A 20,685-nucleotide genomic window follows, 5' to 3' on the forward strand; every position below is an offset into this window, starting at 1 on the left:
ATCTCTCTCTCTTTAAACAGAGACTGGGATCGAGAATCTCTCTCTCTTTAAACAGAGACTGGGATCGAGAATCTCTCTCTCTTTAAACAGAGACTGGGATCGAGAATCTCTCTCTCTTTAAACAGAGACTGGGATCGAGAATCTCTCTCTCTTTAAACAGAGACTGGGATCGAGAATCTCTCTCTCTTTAAACAGAGACTGGGATCGAGAATCTCTCTCTCTTTAAACAGAGACTGGGATCGAGAATCTCTCTCTCTTTAAACAGAGACTGGGATCGAGAATCTCTCTCTCTTTAAACAGAGACTGGGATCGAGAATCTCTCTCTCTTTAAACAGAGACTGGGATCGAGAATCTCTCTCTCTTTAAACAGAGACTGGGATCGAGAATCTCTCTCTCTTTAAACAGAGACTGGGATCGAGAATCTCTCTCTCTTTAAACAGAGACTGGGATCGAGAATCTCTCTCTCTTTAAACAGAGACTGGGATCGAGAATCTCTCTCTCTTTAAACAGAGACTGGGATCGAGAATCTCTCTCTCTTTAAACAGAGACTGGGATCGAGAATCTCTCTCTCTTTAAACAGAGACTGGGATCGAGAATCTCTCTCTCTTTAAACAGAGACTGGGATCGAGAATCTCTCTCTCTTTAAACAGAGACTGGGATCGAGAATCTCTCTCTCTTTAAACAGAGACTGGGATCGAGAATCTCTCTCTCTTTAAACAGAGACTGGGATCGAGAATCTCTCTCTCTTTAAACAGAGACTGGGATCGAGAATCTCTCTCTCTTTAAACAGAGACTGGGATCGAGAATCTCTCTCTCTTTAAACAGAGACTGGGATCGAGAATCTCTCTCTCTTTAAACAGAGACTGGGATCGAGAATCTCTCTCTCTTTAAACAGAGACTGGGATCGAGAATCTCTCTCTCTTTAAACAGAGACTGGGATCGAGAATCTCTCTCTCTTTAAACAGAGACTGGGATCGAGAATCTCTCTCTCTTTAAACAGAGACTGGGATCGAGAATCTCTCTCTCTTTAAACAGAGACTGGGATCGAGAATCTCTCTCTCTTTAAACAGAGACTGGGATCGAGAATCTCTCTCTCTTTAAACAGAGACTGGGATCGAGAATCTCTCTCTCTTTAAACAGAGACTGGGATCGAGAATCTCTCTCTCTTTAAACAGAGACTGGGATCGAGAATCTCTCTCTCTTTAAACAGAGACTGGGATCGAGAATCTCTCTCTCTTTAAACAGAGACTGGGATCGAGAATCTCTCTCTCTTTAAACAGAGACTGGGATCGAGAATCTCTCTCTCTTTAAACAGAGACTGGGATCGAGAATCTCTCTCTCTTTAAACAGAGACTGGGATCGAGAATCTCTCTCTCTTTAAACAGAGACTGGGATCGAGAATCTCTCTCTCTTTAAACAGAGACTGGGATCGAGAATCTCTCTCTCTTTAAACAGAGACTGGGATCGAGAATCTCTCTCTCTTTAAACAGAGACTGGGATCGAGAATCTCTCTCTCTTTAAACAGAGACTGGGATCGAGAATCTCTCTCTCTTTAAACAGAGACTGGGATCGAGAATCTCTCTCTCTTTAAACAGAGACTGGGATCGAGAATCTCTCTCTCTTTAAACAGAGACTGGGATCGAGAATCTCTCTCTCTTTAAACAGAGACTGGGATCGAGAATCTCTCTCTCTTTAAACAGAGACTGGGATCGAGAATCTCTCTCTCTTTAAACAGAGACTGGGATCGAGAATCTCTCTCTCTTTAAACAGAGACTGGGATCGAGAATCTCTCTCTCTTTAAACAGAGACTGGGATCGAGAATCTCTCTCTCTTTAAACAGAGACTGGGATCGAGAATCTCTCTCTCTTTAAACAGAGACTGGGATCGAGAATCTCTCTCTCTTTAAACAGAGACTGGGATCGAGAATCTCTCTCTCTTTAAACAGAGACTGGGATCGAGAATCTCTCTCTCTTTAAACAGAGACTGGGATCGAGAATCTCTCTCTCTTTAAACAGAGACTGGGATCGAGAATCTCTCTCTCTTTAAACAGAGACTGGGATCGAGAATCTCTCTCTCTTTAAACAGAGACTGGGATCGAGAATCTCTCTCTCTTTAAACAGAGACTGGGATCGAGAATCTCTCTCTCTTTAAACAGAGACTGGGATCGAGAATCTCTCTCTCTTTAAACAGAGACTGGGATCGAGAATCTCTCTCTCTTTAAACAGAGACTGGGATCGAGAATCTCTCTCTCTTTAAACAGAGACTGGGATCGAGAATCTCTCTCTCTTTAAACAGAGACTGGGATCGAGAATCTCACTCTCTTTAAACAGAGACTGGGATCGAGAATCTCTCTCTTTAAACAGAGACTGGGATCGAGAATCTCTCTCTCTCTCTTTAAGCAGAGACTGGGATCGAGAATCTCTCTCTCTTTAAACAGAGACTGGGATCGAGAATCTCTCTCTCTTTAAACAGAGACTGGGATCGAGAATCTCTCTCTCTTTAAACAGAGACTGGGATCGAGAATCTCTCTCTCTTTAAACAGAGACTGGGATCGAGAATCTCTCTCTCTTTAAACAGAGACTGGGATCGAGAATCTCTCTCTCTTTAAACAGAGACTGGGATCGAGAATCTCTCTCTCTTTAAACAGAGACTGGGATCGAGAATCTCTCTCTCTTTAAACAGAGACTGGGATCGAGAATCTCTCTCTCTTTAACAGAGACTGGGATCGAGAATCTCTCTCTCTTTAAACAGAGACTGGGATCGAGAATCTCTCTCTCTTTAAACAGAGACTGGGATCGAGAATCTCTCTCTCTTTAAACAGAGACTGGGATCGAGAATCTCTCTCTCTTTAAACAGAGACTGGGATCGAGAATCTCTCTCTCTTTAAACAGAGACTGGGATCGAGAATCTCTCTCTCTTTAAACAGAGACTGGGATCGAGAATCTCTCTCTCTTTAAACAGAGACTGGGATCGAGAATCTCTCTCTCTTTAAACAGAGACTGGGATCGAGAATCTCTCTCTCTTTAAACAGAGACTGGGATCGAGAATCTCTCTCTCTTTAAACAGAGACTGGGATCGAGAATCTCTCTCTCTTTAAACAGAGACTGGGATCGAGAATCTCTCTCTCTTTAAACAGAGACTGGGATCGAGAATCTCTCTCTCTTTAAACAGAGACTGGGATCGAGAATCTCTCTCTCTTTAAACAGAGACTGGGATCGAGAATCTCTCTCTCTTTAAACAGAGACTGGGATCGAGAATCTCTCTCTCTTTAAACAGAGACTGGGATCGAGAATCTCTCTCTCTTTAAACAGAGACTGGGATCGAGAATCTCTCTCTCTTTAAACAGAGACTGGGATCGAGAATCTCTCTCTCTTTAAACAGAGACTGGGATCGAGAATCTCTCTCTCTTTAAACAGAGACTGGGATCGAGAATCTCACTCTCTTAAACAGAGACTGGGATCGAGAATCTCTCTCTCTTTAAACAGAGACTGGGATCGAGAATCTCTCTCTCTTTAAACAGAGACTGGGATCGAGAATCTCTCTCTCTTTAAACAGAGACTGGGATCGAGAATCTCTCTCTCTTTAAACAGAGACTGGGATCGAGAATCTCTCTCTCTTTAAACAGAGACTGGGATCGAGAATCTCTCTCTCTTTAAACAGAGACTGGGATCGAGAATCTCTCTCTCTTTAAACAGAGACTGGGATCGAGAATCTCTCTCTCTTTAAACAGAGACTGGGATCGAGAATCTCACTCTCTTTAAACAGAGACTGGGATCGAGAATCTCTCTCTCTTTAAACAGAGACTGGGATCGAGAATCTCACTCTCTTTAAACAGAGACTGGGATCGAGAATCTCACTCTCTTTAAACAGAGACTGGGATCGAGAATCTCACTCTCTTTAAACAGAGACTGGGATCGAGAATCTCACTCTCTTTAAACAGAGACTGGATCGAGAATCTCTCTCTCTTTAAACAGAGACTGGGATCGAGAATCTCTTCTCTCTTTAGACAGAGACTGGGATCGAGAATCTCTCTCTCTTTAAACAGAGACTGGGATCGAGAATCTCTCTCTCTCTTTAATACAGAGACTGGGATCGAGAATCTCTCTCTCTTTAAACAGAGACTGGGATCGAGAATCTCTCTCTCTTTAAACAGAGACTGGGATCGAGAATCTCTCTCTCTTTAAACAGAGACTGGGATCGAGAATCTCTCTCTCTTTAAACAGAGACTGGGATCGAGAATCTCTCTTTAAACAGAGACTGGGATCGAGAATCTCTCTTTAAACAGAGACTGGGATCGAGAATCTCTCTCTTTAAACAGTGACTGGGATCGAGAATCTCACTCTCTTTAAACAGAGACTGGGATCGAGAATCTCACTCTCTTTAAACAGAGACTGGGATCGAGAATCTCTCTCTTTAAACAGAGACTGGGATCGAGAATCCCTCTCTCTTTAAGCAGAGACAGGGATCGAGAATCTCTCTCTCTTTAAACAGAGACTGGGATCGAGAATCTCTCTCTCTTTAAACAGAGACTGGGATCGAGAATCTCTCTCTCTTTAAACAGAGACTGGGATCGAGAACCTCTCTCTCTTTAAGCAGAGACTGGGATCGAGAATCTCTCTCTCTCTTTAAACAGAGACTGGGATCGAGAATCTCTCTCTCTCTTTAAACAGAGACTGGGATCGAGAATCTCTCTCTCTTTAAACAAACAGAGACTGGGATCGAGAATCTCTCTCTCTTTAAACAGCGACTGGGATCGTGAATCTCTCTCTTTAAACAGAGACTGGGATCGAGAATCTCTCTCTCTTTAAACAGAGACTGGGATCGAGAATCTGTCTCTCTCTTTAAGCAGAGACTGGGATCGAGAAACTCTCTCTCTTTAAACAGAGACTGGGATCGAGAATCTCTCTCTCTCTTTAAACAGAGACTGGGATCGAGAATCTCTCTCTCTTTAAACAAACAGAGACTGGGATCGAGAATCTCTCTCTCTTTAAACAGAGATTGGGATCGAGAATCTCTCTCTCTTTAAACAGAGACTGGGATCGAGAATCTCTCTCTCTCTTTAAACAGACTGGGATCGAGAATTTCTCTCTCTCTTTAAACAGAGATTGGGATTGAGAATCTCTCTCTTTAAACAGATATTGGGATTGAGAATCTCTCTCTTTAAACTGAGCCCAATCGTTGGTGAATGGCCCCATATTCTGTGGTTGGGCGGTGGGGGAGGGGGGTTAGAGATCAGGTCCTCTTTAATCGGTTGGGGGAGGGGGGTCTGAAATTGGCCCCTGTTACTGGGGAGAGAGGATCATTCGTTAATTCTCTGATTTGTTTTCCTTTCTTCCAGCTTCTTAAAAGCTAAACGAGGGAAAAAGGGAAAACAAGAGAAGAGAGGGAAGACCCCCAGTGGAGAAGCAACAGCTCAGGTCAGTGGGTCTGAGGGGCGAGTAGGGCGGTGGTGGGGGTGGCAGTTGGTGGTGTCAGGGGTGAGGAGTGGGTGGTGAGGGGAATGGGGTAGGCAAGGCTTGCAAGAGAGAGTGGGGAGTGAGATCGGGAGAGAGGGGTGGAGGCGTGACAGAGGAGGGGGTCAGTTGGGGGTGGGCAGAGGAGGGATTGGGGTGAGGGAAGGGGGCCAGAGGAGAGTGGAAGAAGGGAGGTTGGGGCCAGAGGAGGGAATTGGGGTTGGGGTGAGGGTGGGGAAGGGGGGGGTACCAAAGGAGGGGGTTGAGGGGAGGAATTAACGACCCCCTGTGAGAAGAAATTCTGCCTCATCTCTTTCTTAAATGGGAGGAGAGCCTTTATTTATAAACTTATCCCCTTTGTTCTAGACACCGTCTCAGCATCTACCCTGTCAAACCCCTTCAGAATCTTTTATGTTTCATTCAGATCATCTCTCATTCTTCTAAACTCCAATGAGTATAGGCCCAACCTGCTCGAGCTTTCCTCATAAGACAAACTCCTTCATCCCAGGAATCAGCCTAGATTTACCTCCCTAATCACTCGCTGTACCTGCATTGCTGAGTTTTTGTGATTCATGTACCAGGACACCCAGATCCCTCTGTACCTCAGGGTTCTGCAGTCTCTCTCCATTAAATAATATCCTGCTTTTCAATTCTTCCTGCAAAGTGGACAACCTCACATTTTCCCACATTATACTCCATCTGGCAATTTTTTGCCCACTCACTTAACCTTTGCAGGCTCTGTATCCTCTTCACAACTTGCTTTCCTACCTATCTTTGTACTGTCGGCAAATTTATCTACAATAGTCAGTCCCATCAGCCAAGACATTGATATAGATTGTAAATAGTTAAAGCTCCAGCACTGATTTCTGTGACACTCCACTAGTTACAGTTTGTCAGCCTGAAAATGCCCCATTACCCCAGCTCTCTGCTTTCTGTTAGTTAGCCAATCCTCTATCCAAGCTAATATATCACCCCCAACACCATGGGCTCTTATCTTATGCTGTAACCTTTTATGTGGTACCTTATCTCTTTTATTCTTTTCATGGGATGTGGGTGTCGCTGGCAAGGTCAGCATATGTTGCCCATCCTTAATTGCCCTTGAACTGAGAGGCTTGCTAGGACATTTCAGGGGGCAGTTAAGAGTCAACCACATTGCTGAGGGTCTGGAGTCACATGTAGGCCAGACCAGGTAAGGATGGCAGATTTCCTCCCTAAAGGGCATTAGTGAAGCAGATGGGTTTTTAACAACAATCGATGACAGTTTTATGGTCACTATTACTGGGACTAGCTTTAGAATTCCAGGTGTAATAATTGAATTTAAATTCCACCAGCTGCTCTGGTGGGATTTGAACCTGTGTCCACAGAACGATAGCCTGGGTGTCTGGATCACTGGTCTACTGACATTACCACTGTACCACTGCCTCCCCTTAATCTATATATGAATTAGGAGCAATAATAGGCCACTCAGCCCCTCGAGCCTGCTCCACCATTTAATAAGACCACGGCTTATCTGACTGTGGCCTCAACTCCACATTCCACCTACTCCAGATATCCTTTGACCATCTTATTAGTCAAGAATCTATCTACCTGTGCCTTAAAAAATTTTAATGACCATGCCTCCACTGCTCTCTGGGGAAGAGAGTTCCAAAGGCTTACCTCACCTCAGTCTTGAATCGGAGACCCCTTATTTTGAAACTGTGTCCCCTTGTTCTAGTCTCCCCCACAAGGAGAAACACCCTTTCTGTACCCACCCTGTCAAGTCCCCTCAGGATCCTATACATAAGATCACTTCTCGGTCTTCTGTACTCCACTCGATAAAGGCCCAGCCTATCCAAACTGTCCTTGTAAGATAACACCCGCACCACCACATCCCAGGTATCAGCTGAGTGAGCCTTCTCTTAACTACTTCTAATGCACTTATATCCTTTCTTAAAAAAGGAGACCATAACTGTACACAGTACTCCAGATGTGGTCGCAAACTGTAGCAAAACATCCCTGCTTTTATATTCCATTCCCATTGCAATAAATGACGACATTCCATTTGCCTTCCTATCACTTGCTGTACCTGCATGCTAACTTTTCCTGATTCATGCACAGGACACCCAGATCCCTCTGTACCTCAGAGTTCTGCAATCCCTCTCTATTTAAATAATATGCTGCCTTTCTGTTCTTCCTGCCAAATTGGTCAGGTTCACATTTTCTCACATTAAACTCCATCTGCCAAGTTTTTGCCCACTCACTTAACCTGTCTATATCCCTTTGCAGGCTCCTTATGTCCTCTTCACAACTTACATTCCTATCTAACTTTGTGTCAATTAGCGACCATACATTCAAGCACCTTCACCCAAGTCATTGATATAAATTGTAAACAGTTGAGGCCCCAGCACTGATCCAAGTGGCACTCCACTCGCCTCATCCTGCCAACCCAAAAATGACCCATTTATGCCTACACTCTGCTTCCTGTTAGCTAACCAATCCTCTATCCATGCTAATATATTACCTCCTACACCGTGAGCTCTTACTTTGCGTTGTAACCTTTGTGCTGTACTTCGTCAAATGCCTTCTGGAAGTCTAAGTACAGCACATCCACCAGTTCCTCTTTATCCACCCTGCAAGTTACAACCTCTGAATTCTAATAAATTTCTCAAACTCTATTTGTCTTTCACAGAACTATGTTGACTCTGCCTGGTTATATTATGATTTTCTAAATGTCCTGCTACTACCTCTTTTATAATGGATTCTAACTTTTTCCCAGTGACAGACATTAGGCTAACTAGCCTATAGCTAAATCACAGAATCACACAGTGCAGAAGAGGCCCTTCGGCCCATCGAGTCTGCACTGACACGTGAGAAACACCTGACCTACCTACCTAACCCCATTTACCAGCACTTGGCCCATAGCCTTGAATGTTATGATGTGCCAAGTGCTCATCCAGGTACTTTTTAAAGGATGTGAGGCTATCCACCCTGTCCATGTCCCTCATAATCTTGTACACCTACCTACCTAAATCTTTCTACCTACCTCCTTTCTTGAATCGACATGCTGCATTAGTGATTTTTCGATCTTCATGTAGATTGGGAAAATCAAATTGGTAGAGAAAGCCATGAGCAAGAATTCATAGGAAGTTGCCTAAAACAATATGTTGTGAATCCAATCAGGGATCAGGCTATTTTGAATCTGGTAATGTGTAATGAGGCAGGTTTAATAAATGATCTGAGAGTAAAAGATCCCCTAGGAAACAGTGACCATAACATGGTGGAATTTAGCATTCAGTTTGAGGTGAGAAACTTGGGTCAGAAACAACTGTGCTAAACTTAAATAAGGGTAATTACAAAGGAATGAGGGCAGAGTTGGCTGGAGTGGACTGGGAAAGGAGTTTAGCAGAAAAGATGGTTGATTAACAATGGCAGATGTTTAAGAAAATAGCTCATGACTCTCAACAAAGATATATCCCAGTGAGGAAGAAGGATTCAAGGAAGGGGATAAACCAACCATTGTTAATCAAGGAAGTTAAGGACAGAATCAAAGTGAAAGAGACAACGTACAATGTGGCAAAGATCAGTGGTAAGCCAGAGGATTGGGAAAGTTTTAAAAACCCACAGAAGATGACCAAAAAAATAATAAAGGGAGAGAAAATAAACTTTGAGGGTAAACTAGCAAGTAAGATAAAAACGGACAGTAAGAGCTTCCTGAAATATATAAAAATGAAGAGAGAGGCCAAAGTGAACATAGGCTCCTTACAGAATGAGGCTGGGATATGGGGAAGCATTTTTAAGATGGCAACCAGTAACTAGTGGAGTACCACAGGGATCAGTGCTGGGGCCACAGTTATTTACAATATATGTTAATGACTTAGATGAGGGAATTGGATGTACTATCGCCAAGTTTGCGGATGACACAAAAATAGGTGGGAAGACAAAGTGGTGAGGGTGACACAAGGAGTCTACAGATGAATATAGACAGGTTAAGTGAATGGACAAAAACTTGGCAGATGGAATATAATGTGGGAAAGTGTAAGGTTAGGCACTTTGGCAGGAAGAATAGAGGAGCTGAATATTATTTAAATGGAGAAAGACTGCAGAAAGCTGCAGCACAGAGGGATTTGGGAGCCCTTGTACGTGAATCCCAAAAAGCTAACATACAATTTCAGCAGGTAACAGGGAAGGCAAATGGAATGTTGGCCTTTATTTCAAAGGGAATGGAGTGCAAAATAGGGAATTCTTGCTAAAACTATACAAGTCACTAGTTAGACCACACCTAGGATATTGTGAACAGTTTTAGTCCCCTTATCTAAGGAAAGATGCACTGGCATTGAAGGCAGTCCAGAGAAGGTTCACTAGGTTGATCCCGGGGATGGAGGGATTTTCTTATGAGTAGAGGTTGAGTAGGTTGGGCCTGTACTCATTGGAGTTCAGAAGAATGAGAGGCGACCTTATTGAAACATATAAGATTCTTAGGGGGCTTGACAGGGTAGATGCTGAGGTTGTTTCCCCTTGTGGGAGGGTCTAGGACCAGAGGGCATAATCTCAGAGTAAGGAGTCACCCATTTAAGACAGAGATGAGGAGGAATTTCTTCTCCCAGAGGGTAGTGAATCTGTGGAATTCTTTACCGCAGAGGGCTGTAGAGGCTGGGTCATTAAGTATATTCAGGGCTAAGATAGACAGATTTTTAATCATTAAGAGAATCAAGGGTTATGGGGAAAAGGCAGGAAAGTGGAGTTGAGGATTATCAGATCAGCCATGATCTCATTGAATGGCGGAGCAGACTCGATGGGCCAAATGGCCTACTTCAGCTCCTACGTCTTATGGTCCTACTTGAATGGCTCCTGCACCATGGTGCCATGGTCAGTTTGCTCTCCTCCCTGCAGCCCCTGTTCTCATTAACATAAACTGCAACAACTTTGAAGCTGTCTCATCCATTGCTACCTTTTGGGTCTCGTGCCTCACTCACAGTTACACACTCCTCTGCCTGACCACAGACCAAATCAGATGTAGCTACCCTGAGGGATGATACAGTCTCTTGGAGCAAAGTGTGTCCGGTAACCTTTTCCCTAGTACATCGCCGTGTCCAAAGCTCAGATTCCAGCTCATCAGCTCTGAGCTGAAGTACCTCGATTTGCAGACCCTATTGTAGACGTGGTTACTGTGGACCACACTGGTATACAGCTGCAGCACATCACCTGCCATGCCATCTTTGCTGTGTTTTATTTAACTAATTAAGTTTAGAAATATCTCACAATGATTATCTGCAGTTATATCAAGTGGTTTGATGAGTTATAAAGCTATAAATTTAATGCAATACTCACATTTCCCCAGTACCATTTTAAATTATTATCCCTGTGTATAGAGGGAATAAAACTTAAAATTCACCATCTACTCACCTACCTGCTCGCCTCATTAATGCTTCCTGGCTTTAGCTCTGCTGTCCAGCTGCACTTCTCTCGACCCACTCCTCTCCTGTAAAGATCCAAATAGCACTCTCTCCCTCACTGACCACATTCCCAAGCTTACACTCAGTGACCAGCTGCTCACTTTGTACTTGCTTACTTCTGGTGTTTAGCAAGACCACCTGTATTTACTCACTGAAATTCTACAGAGCTGAGTCAGGCATTGCTGGCTAGAGAAACCAGTTTGAACTAGTTACCTAATTAACTATAGCTGCTGCCCAGCATGGAGTGCTCTCTGACTGACTCTCTCTCACACTCGCTCTCTCGAACTCTTCCTCTCTCTCTATTATCTGGGACAATGTGTGAGGTCTGGGACTCTCTCTGTCCTAGAGTTGTCTTATGAGGAAAGGTTGGACAGGTTAGGCTTGTATCCACTGGAGTTTAGAAAAGTAAGAGGTGACTTGATTGAAACATGTAAGATCCTCAGGGGACTTGACAGGGTGGATGTGAAGAGGATGTTTCCTCTTGTGGAAGAATCTAGAACTAGGGATCACTGTTTAAAAATAAGAGGTCACTCATTTAAGACAGAGATGAGGAAAAACTTTATCTCTCAGGCGGTTGTGAGTCTTTGGAACTCTCTTCCTTAAAAGGCTGTAGAAGCAGAGGCTTTGAATATTTTTAAGGCAGAGCGAGATAGATTCTTGATGAGCAAGGGGGCGAAAGGTAATTGGCGGTAGCAGGAAAGTGTGATTGAGGTTTCAATCAGATTAGCCATGATCTTATTGAATGGCGGAGCAGGCTCGAGGGGTGGAGTGGCCGACTCCTGCTCCTAATTCGTATGTTCATATGATTCCTCTCCCTCCCACCCCTGGGGTAGTGTGTGGGGTTCATGTCTTATTCCCTCTCTGTGGAGAAGATGATGGAGGAATTTGATATATGAAACCTACTGTATCTACAGGAAGCTGTGATTCGCTGTGTGACCTGTGACTCTCAATTCTCCTCGAGAAACAAGTTGTTTGAGCATCTGAAGATGACGGGACACGCGACAGTCCAGCAGAGACCCAGGACTGCCGACAGGAGCCAGACTAAAGCAGGGAATCGCAGGAATCGATAGGATAGCACCTGAAGCCTTACACACTGAGATGGTGGAAATTGGGCAGAGAGAGGGGACATGCTACCTGCAGATAACCCCCTCCCCTTCCACAGGACAGACCTCGGTCAGTTTACTGGGCCTGAGGACTGAGATGAGGAGGACAGTGAATGATGGAAGCCCCTTGCACCTTCCCACCGAGCATCATCTGAAACAACAGCAGATCCCAAAATCACTCACTCTTGTATTGCGTTTATTTATAAAATGCTTTTTCTATTCTGATACAAGCACAGGATTGAATATTTTATTCTCTAGTTCAGAGACTGCAGACCAGGACTTCCACAGTGTCTGTAAATGATGTACCTTTACTGAGTCAATTCTAAATAGCTGTTCATCAGCATTAAATCCAAAAAACCTACACTAAATGGTCTCGTGTCAGTGAAACGCCAAAATCTGTGTTAACAAAAAAAAGACACTCGAAGGGCGATGAGGAAAGAGCAGGGGAGGGTTGTTAACACAGGGGCAGCACTTACACGATGGGCTGAATAGCCTCCTGCACTCTGTGAATGCAGGAACAATCACAAGTGGTAATGCTGACTGACCTGTGGATTAAAGCTGCTGTGTGTCCTAGTGATTGGCTGTTCAAATCAAACAGCATAAGTTGAGTTTATAACAGGTAGAATACAGACTGTGCTGAACAAGCACGGACTTGCAAAACCCAAAACAAAACATCTACCAATGGATGTGATTCTGTGATTGGGCAGCACTCCCTGAACAATCCTGAGTTCACCAATAGCTATACCAACAACCAGTTTAAGGTAATCAGTCGAGATTGTAACTAATCCAACCTTCCAGTATTGGCTTGGAGTTTCCAGGAATTGAAGATCAATCTCCAGAGAAATCATGTGAAAGGGAAATCATGTTTATCCAATGGGAATTCTTTGAAGGAGTATCATGTGCTGTGGACAAAGGGGAACCGGTGGATGTGCTGTACTTAGATTTCCAGGAGGCATTTGATAAGGTCCACGTCAAAGGTTATTGTGGAAAATAAAAGCTCATGGTATAGAGAGTGACATATTGTCATGGATAGAAGATTGGCTAGCTAACAGGAAACAGAGAGTATCCATAAATGGGTCTTTTTCAGGTTGGCAGGATGTGACGAGTGGTGTCCCACAGGGATCAGCGCTGGGACCTCAACTGTTTACAATTTATTTAAATGACTTGGATGAAGGGACCGGAGGGATGGTTGCTAAATTTGCTGATATAACAAAGGTAGGTAGGAAAGTAAGTTGTAAAGAGTACTTAAGGAGGCTACAATGAGGCATTGATAGGTTAAGCGAGTGGGCAAAGATCTGGTAAATGGAGTATAATGTGGGAAAATGTGAAATTGTCCATTTTGACAGGAAGAATAAAAAAAGCTTATTATCTAAATGGTGAGAGATTGCAGAGCTCTGAGATACAGAGGGATCTGGGTGTCTTAAGAGTTTTTTTTTATATTCATTCATTGATGGGATGTGGGCATCGCTGGCTGGGCCAGCATTTATTGCCCATCCCTAGTTGCCCTTGAGAAGGTGGTGGTGAGCTGCCTTCTTGAACCGCTGCAGTCCATGTGGTGTAGGTACACCCACAGTGCTGTTAGGGAGGGAGTTCCAGGATTTTGACCCAGCGACAGTGAAGGAACGGCGATATGTTTCCAAGTCAGGATGGTGAGTGACATGGAGGGAAACTTCCAGGTGGTGGTGTTACCATCTATCTGCTGCCCTTGTCCTTCTAGATGGTAGTGGTCATGGGTTTGGAAGGTGCTGTCTAAGGAGCCTTGGTGAATTCCTGCAGTGCATCTTGTAGATGGTACACACTGCCACTACTGTGCGTCGGTAGTGGAGGGAGTGAATGTTTATGGATGTGGTGTCAATCAAGTGGGCTGCTTTGTCCTGGATGGTGTAGGTGCAGGGGGGTGTGGGGACAGGAGAATGTTACAGCTTAGTGAGGGGTGTAGGGGCTGGAGGAGGTTACAGAGATAGGGAGGGGTGTAGGGGCTGGAGGAGGTTACAGGGATGGGAGGGGTGTAGGGGCTGGAGGAGGTTACAGGGATAGGGAGGGGTGTAAGGACTGAAAGAGGTTACATGTTAGGGGGGGTGTCGGGGCTGGAGGAGGTTACAGAGATTGGGAGGGTTGTAGGGGCTGGAGGAGGTCATAGATTAGGGAGGGTTGTAGGGACTGGAGGAGGTTTCAGAGATAGGGAGGGGTATCGGGGCTGGAGGAGGTTACAGAGATTGGGAGGGTGGTAGGGGCTGGAGGAGGTTTCAGAGATAGTGAGGGGTGTAGGGGCTGGAGGAGGTTACAGATTGGGGAGGGGTGTAGTTGCTGGAGGAGGTTACAGAGATAGGGAGGGGTGTAGGGGCTGGAGGAGGTTACAGAGATAGGGAGGGCTGTAGGGGTGGAGGAGGTTACAGAGATAGGAAGGGGTGTAGGGGATGGAGGAGGTTACAGAGATAGGGAGGGATGTAGGGGCTGGAGAAGGTTACAGAGATAGGGAGGGGTGTAGGGGCTGGAGGAGGTTACAGAGATAGTGAGGGGTGTAGGGGCTGGAGGAGGTTACAGAGATAGGGAGGATTGTAGGGGCTGGAGGAGGTTACAGAGATAGGGAGGGTTACAGGGGCTGGGGGAGGTTACAGAGATAGGGATGGGCGTAGGGGCTGGAGGAGGTTATAGAGAAAGGGAGGGACGTAGGGGTTGGAGGAGGTTACAGAGATAGTGAGGGGTGTAGGGGCTGGAGGAGGTTACAGAGATAGGGAGGATTGTAGGGGCTGGAGGAGGTTACAGAGATAGGGAGGGTTACAGGGGCTGGGGGAGGTTACAGAGATAGGGATGGGCGTAGGGGCTGGAGGAGGTTACAGAGAAAGGGAGGGACGTAGGGGTTGGAGGAGGTTACAGAGAAAGGGAGGGGCGTAGGGGTTGGAGGAGGTTACAGAGATAGGGAGGGGTGTAGGAGGCTGGAGGAGGTTACAGGGATAGGGAGGGGCGTAGGGGCTGGAGGAGGTTACAGTGATAGGGAGGGGTGTATGTGCTGGAGGAGGTTACAGGGATAGGGAGGGGTGTAGGGGCTGGAGGAGGTTATAGGTTATGGAGGGTTGTTGGGGCTGGAGGAGGTTACAGAGATAGGGAAGGGTGTAGGGGCTGGAGGAGGTTACAGAGAAAGGGAGGGGTGTAGGGACTGGAGGAGGTTACAGAGAAAGGGAGGGGTGTAGGGGTTGGAGGAGGTTACAGAGATAGGGAGGGGTGTAGGGGCTGGAGGAGGTTACAGAGAAAGGGAGGGGTGTAGGGGCTGGAGGAGGTTACAGAGAAAGGGAGGGGTGTAGGGGTTGGAGGAGGTTACAGAGATAGGGAGGGGTGTAGGGGCTGGAGGAGGTTACAGAGAAAGGGAGGGGTGTAGGGGCTGGAGGAGGTTACAGAGAAAGGGAGGGGTGTAGGGGTTGGAGGAGGTTACAGAGATAGGGAGGGGTGTAGAGGCTGGAGGAGGTTACAGAGATCGGGAGTGTTGTAGGGGCTGGAGGAGGTTACAGACATAGGGAGGGTTGTAGGGGCTGGAGGAGGTTACAGTGATAGGGAGGGGTGTAGGGGCTGGAGGAGGTTACAGAGAAAGGGAGGGGTGTAGGGGCTGGAGGAGGTTACAGAGATAGGGAGGATTGTAGGGGCTGGAGGAGGTTACAGAGAAAGGGAGGGGTGTAGGGGTTGGAGGAGGTTACAGTGATAGGGAGGGGTGTAGGGGCTGGAGGAGGTTACAGAGATAGGGAGGATTGTAGGGGCTGGAGGAGGTTACAGAGAAAGGGAGGGGTGTAGGGGCTGGAGGAGGTTACAGGTTAGGGAGGGGTGTAGGGGCTGGAGGAGGTTACAGATTACCCCAACCTAAATTTTCACCCCACCCCCATTCCATCACCGCATCCCCACTACCTCACCCCACCTCAAATCCTCACCCTAGCCCCACACCTTCACCCTGCCCCCACTCCCTCTCCCTGTCCCCACTTCCTCACCCTGCCCCCACTCTCTCACCATGCACCCACTCCCTCACCCCACCCCCAAATCCTAACCCAGCCCTCCATTTCATCACCCTGCCCCCACTCCCTCACCTCACCCCACCCTACCTTACATCCTTACCCTCACCCTGCCTCTATCCACTCAGGCACAGACACAAACAGGCAGGCACAAAGACAGAGACAGACACACTAATGGACACACACACAAACACACACACACAAACAAACACACACACAGACACACACAGCGCAGATATTGTTAGGAAATAGAAATAGTTTAAGTAAGTTATTTTGGCATTTGTGGGTGTTAGGATTGAATTTTTGCTTGAATATTTGGGTTTAATTTGTATTTCAGTTTGTGTTAAGGAAAAAATGAAGCTGAGTTTTAGTTTTACTCTTAAATTTACCTGAAATTCCAATGAGTGTTTACGACTATAAGAGAATTTAAGCAAACACAAGAGCAGAAAAAACTGGGCTGTTGCCTAGCAACAGGGGGACAGAGAAGCAGGTCCCTCCCAAAGACACAGAAGAAACTAGAAACAGCAGGTTCCAAGTTCAGCTTTGAATACAGCTGCCAGGCAGAAGCAGCCAAGAATGCTCAGTTATCCAGCTCCAAGATAATGTGGGTTGAAAGTAGCTGTCATGGAGCAGCTGGAGCAAAGGGGACAATAGCCAGTCCCAAGTTAAAGAAGAAAGTCCCCAAGAATCCAGGAGAGTGGAGAAGGAGAAAGTCCCAAGCAGATCTTCTAGTCAAAGGAAGGACAGGAACCTGGAAAAGGTCCTGTTAAGTGAGGTTAAGAGTGAGGGGCAGAGAAAGGCTCCAAGCTTCAAGTGATAAAGACTTGTGAGAAGCCAGAAGGTCCAAAAGATGGCTGAGGGTCTGTAACACGTTGCTATGGGCATGTGAGGCAGTGTATACTGCTGACAGCTGAGTGAGTAAGACAGAGTGTGTAGAAGGCAACTTGAATGCACAGGGTGACCCGGGGAAGGGAGAGCGTCGGTTTGGGAAAAAATTTCAAAATGTGTTCCTGGATAGTGGAGATTAGAGTCATAGAGTTATACAGCACAGAAACAGGCCCTTCGGCCCATCATGTCCATGCTGGCCATCAAGCATCGATCTATTCTAATCCCATTTTCCAGCACTCGGCCCATAGACCTGTATGTCATGTCATTTCAGGTGCTTATTTAAATGCTTCTTAACTGTTGTGAGGGTTCCTGTCTCTACCACCCTCTCAGGCAGTGTGTTCCAGATTCCAACCACCAAAGGGACAGATAGCCAGCCCCAAGTCAGCTACTTATTAAGTAGCCTTATGTGTGGTGTCTTTTCGAATGCCTTTTGGAAATCCAGATATATTACATCTACTGGTTCCCCTTTATCTATCCTGCTTGTTACCTCCTCAAAGAATTCTAATAAATTTGTCAGGCATGATTTCCCCTTCATGAAGCCATGCTGACTCTGCTTGATTATATTATGTATTTCTAAATGCTCTGCTATTACATCCTTTATAATAGACTCCAACATTTTCCCAATGACAGATGTTAAGCTAACTGGCCTATAGTTACCTGTTTTTTGTCTCCCTTTTTGAATAAGGGTGTTACATTGGCCGTTCTCCAATCCTCTGGGACTTTTCCACAATCTAAGGATTCTCGGAAGTACATCCACTATCTCTGTAGCTACTTCCTTTAATATCCTAGGATGCAACCCATCAGGTTCAGGGGACTTATCGGCCTTTAGCCCCATTATTTTCCCGAGTACATTTTCTCCAGTGATAGTTATTGTATTTATTATCTCCCCCAACCCTTTTATCCCTTGATTATTTAGTATTTTTGGAATGCTATCTCTTCTCCCGTGAAGACTGAAGCAAAGTATTTATTCAACTCCTCTGCCATTTCCTGGTTCCCCATTATTATTTCCCCAGCTTCATTCTCTAAGGGCCCTATATTGACTTTGGCCTCTCTCTTCCTTTTTATATATTTAAAGACGCTCTTACTGTCAGTTTTTATATTACTTACTAGTTTACCCTCAAAGTTTACTTTCTCCCTCTTTATTATTTTGTCATCTCCTGTTGATTGTTAAAACGTTCCCAATCCTCTGGCTTACCACTAATATTTGCCACATTGTGTGTCTTTTCTTTCAACTTGATACTGTCCTTAACTTCCTTGGTTAACAATGGTTGGTTTATCCCCTTCCGTGAATCCTTCTTCCTCACTGGGATATATCTTTGTTGTGGGTCATGATCTATTTTCTTAAACATCTGCCATTGTTCATCAACCATTTTTTCTGCTAAACTCCTTTCCCAGTCCACTCCAGTCAACCCTGCCCTCATTCCTCTGTAATTACCCTTATTTAAGTTTAGCATAGTTGCTTCCAACCCAAATTTCTCACTCTCAAACTGAATGCTAAATTCCACCATGTTATGGTCACTGTTTCCTAGGGGATCCTTTACTCTGAGATCATTTATTAAATCTGCCTCATTGCACATTACCAGATCCAAAATAGCCTGATCCCTGGTTGGATTCACAATATATTGTTCAAAGAAACTGTCCCAAATAAACTCTATGAATTCTTGCTCGTGTCTACATCTACCAATTTGATTTTCCCAATCTACATGAAGATTAAATGTACCTATGATTAATGTACTGCCTTTTTTACATGCCCTCATTATCTCCTGATTTATTCTCTGTCCTACAGTATAGCTACTGTTAGGGGCCCTATAGACTACTCCCACCATGTCTTCTTCCCCTTGTTATTTCTTACCTCCACCCACATGGAATCTACATCTTCCAATCCAAGTTCCTTTCTTGCTATTGTATTTATTCCAGCTCATACTAACAAAGCTACCCCACCACCCTTTCCTTCCCGCCCGTCCTTTCAGAAAGTCACATATCTCTGAATATTTAGTTCCCAGCTTTGAACTCCTTGTAACCATGTCTCCGTAATGGCTATAAGATCATACCCATTAACCTCTGTTTCTGACGTTAAACATTGAAACATAGAAACTAGGAGCAGGAGTAGGCCATTCGGCCCTTCGAGCCTGCTCTGCCATTCATTATGATCAGGGCTGATCATCCAACTCAATAGCCTGCTCCCGCTTTCTCCCCATACCCTTTGATCCCTTTCACCCCAAGAGCTATATCTAACTCCTTCTTGAAAACATACAATGTTTTGGTCTCAACTACTTTCTGTGGTAATGAATTCCACAGGCTCACCACTCTCTGGGTGAAGAAATTTCTCCTCATCTCAGTCCTAAATGGTCTACCCCATATCCTCAGACTGTGACCCCTGGTTCTGGACTCCCCCACCATCAGGAACATCCTTCCTGCATCTACTCTGTCTAATCCTGTTAGAATTTTATAGGTTTCTATGAGAACCCCCCTCATTCTTCTGAACTCCAGAGAATATAATCCTAACCGACTCAATCTCTCCTCATATGTCAGTCCCGCCATACCAGGAATCAGTCTGGTAAACTTTCGCTGCATTCCCTCTATAACAAGTACATCCTTCCTCAGATAAGGAGATCAAAACTGCACACAATATTCCAGGTGTGGTCTCACCAAGGCCCCTGTACAATTGCAGCAAGAAATCCCTGTTCCTGTACTCGAACCCTCTGGCTATGAAGGCCAACATACATTTGCCTTCTTTACCGCCTGCTGCACCTACATGCTTACCTTCAGCGACTGGTGTACAAGGACACCCAGGTCTCATTGCACATTCCCCTTTCTCAATTTATAGCCATTCAGATAATAATCTGCCTTCCTGTTTTGGTACCAAAGTGGATAACCTCACATTTATCCACATTACACTGCATCTGCCATGCATTTGCCCACTCACTCAGCTTGTCCAAATCACACTGAAGCATCTCTGCATCCTCCTCACAGCTCACCCTCCCACCCAGCTTTGTGTCATCTGCAAATTTGGAGATATTACATTTAGTTCCCTCATCTAAATCATTAATATATATTGTGATTAGCTGGGGTCCCAGCACCAATCCCTGTGGTACCCCACTAGTCGCTGCTTGCAATTCGGAAAAAGACCCATTTATTCCTACTCTTTGTTCCCTGTCTGTCAAACCGTTTTCTATCCATCTCAATACACCCCCCAATCCCATCCGCTTTAATTTTACACGCTAATCTCTTATGTGGGACTTTGTCGAAAGCCTTCCGAAAGTCCAAATAAACCACATCCACTGGCTCCCCCTCATCAACTTTACCAGTTACATCCTCATTTATTTTGTTCTGAATAGCACGCTCATTTAAGTAAAGGGCCGTTAATTTTGCCTTTTTACCATTTTTCCCCCTTTGACCCTATTTAGAGTCATAGAGCATAGAGGTCTACAGCACAGAAGAAGGCCCTTCGGCCCATCGAGTCCCCACCAGTCTAACAAGTACCTAACTATTCTAATCCCATTTTCCAACACTAGGCCCATAACCTTGTATGCCATGGCATCGCAAGTGCACATCCAAATACTCCTTAAATGTTATGAGGGTTTCTGCCTCTACCATCCTCTCAGGCAGTGAGTTCCAGATTCCCACCACCCTCTGGGTGAAAAAATTCTTCCTCACAACCCCTCTAAATCTACTGCCCCTTACCTTAAATCTATGCCATCTGGTTATTGATCCCTCCACCAAGGGGAAAAGTTCCTCCCTGTCTACCCTATCTATGCCCCTCATAATTTTATACACCTCAATCTTGTTCCCCCTCAATCTCCTCTGCTCCAGG

At 45.2% G+C, this 20,685-nt stretch overlaps 1 protein-coding gene across 2 annotated transcripts in view; it reads left to right on the forward strand.

Annotated features, from left to right (window-relative positions):
- The window catches only part of dnajc21 (DnaJ heat shock protein family (Hsp40) member C21), a 50,241-nt gene extending 38,023 nt beyond the window's left edge, over positions 1-12,218 (forward strand). The window contains exons 11-12 of one of the 2 annotated variants that reach the window (XM_041187070.1): positions 5,339-5,417; positions 11,800-12,218. In XM_041187070.1, coding sequence (XP_041043004.1) covers positions 5,339-5,417; positions 11,800-11,955 — 235 coding nt within the window. In that variant the 3' untranslated portion in view covers positions 11,956-12,218. The remainder of the gene's footprint in view (positions 1-5,338; positions 5,418-11,799) is intronic. The other variant, XM_041187072.1, reaches the window with a different exon arrangement.
- The last annotated feature ends 8,467 nt before the right edge of the window (positions 12,219-20,685 follow it).

Source organism: Carcharodon carcharias, chromosome 4, assembly GCF_017639515.1.
Source record: "Carcharodon carcharias isolate sCarCar2 chromosome 4, sCarCar2.pri, whole genome shotgun sequence".
Lineage (NCBI taxonomy): Eukaryota > Metazoa > Chordata > Chondrichthyes > Lamniformes > Lamnidae > Carcharodon > Carcharodon carcharias.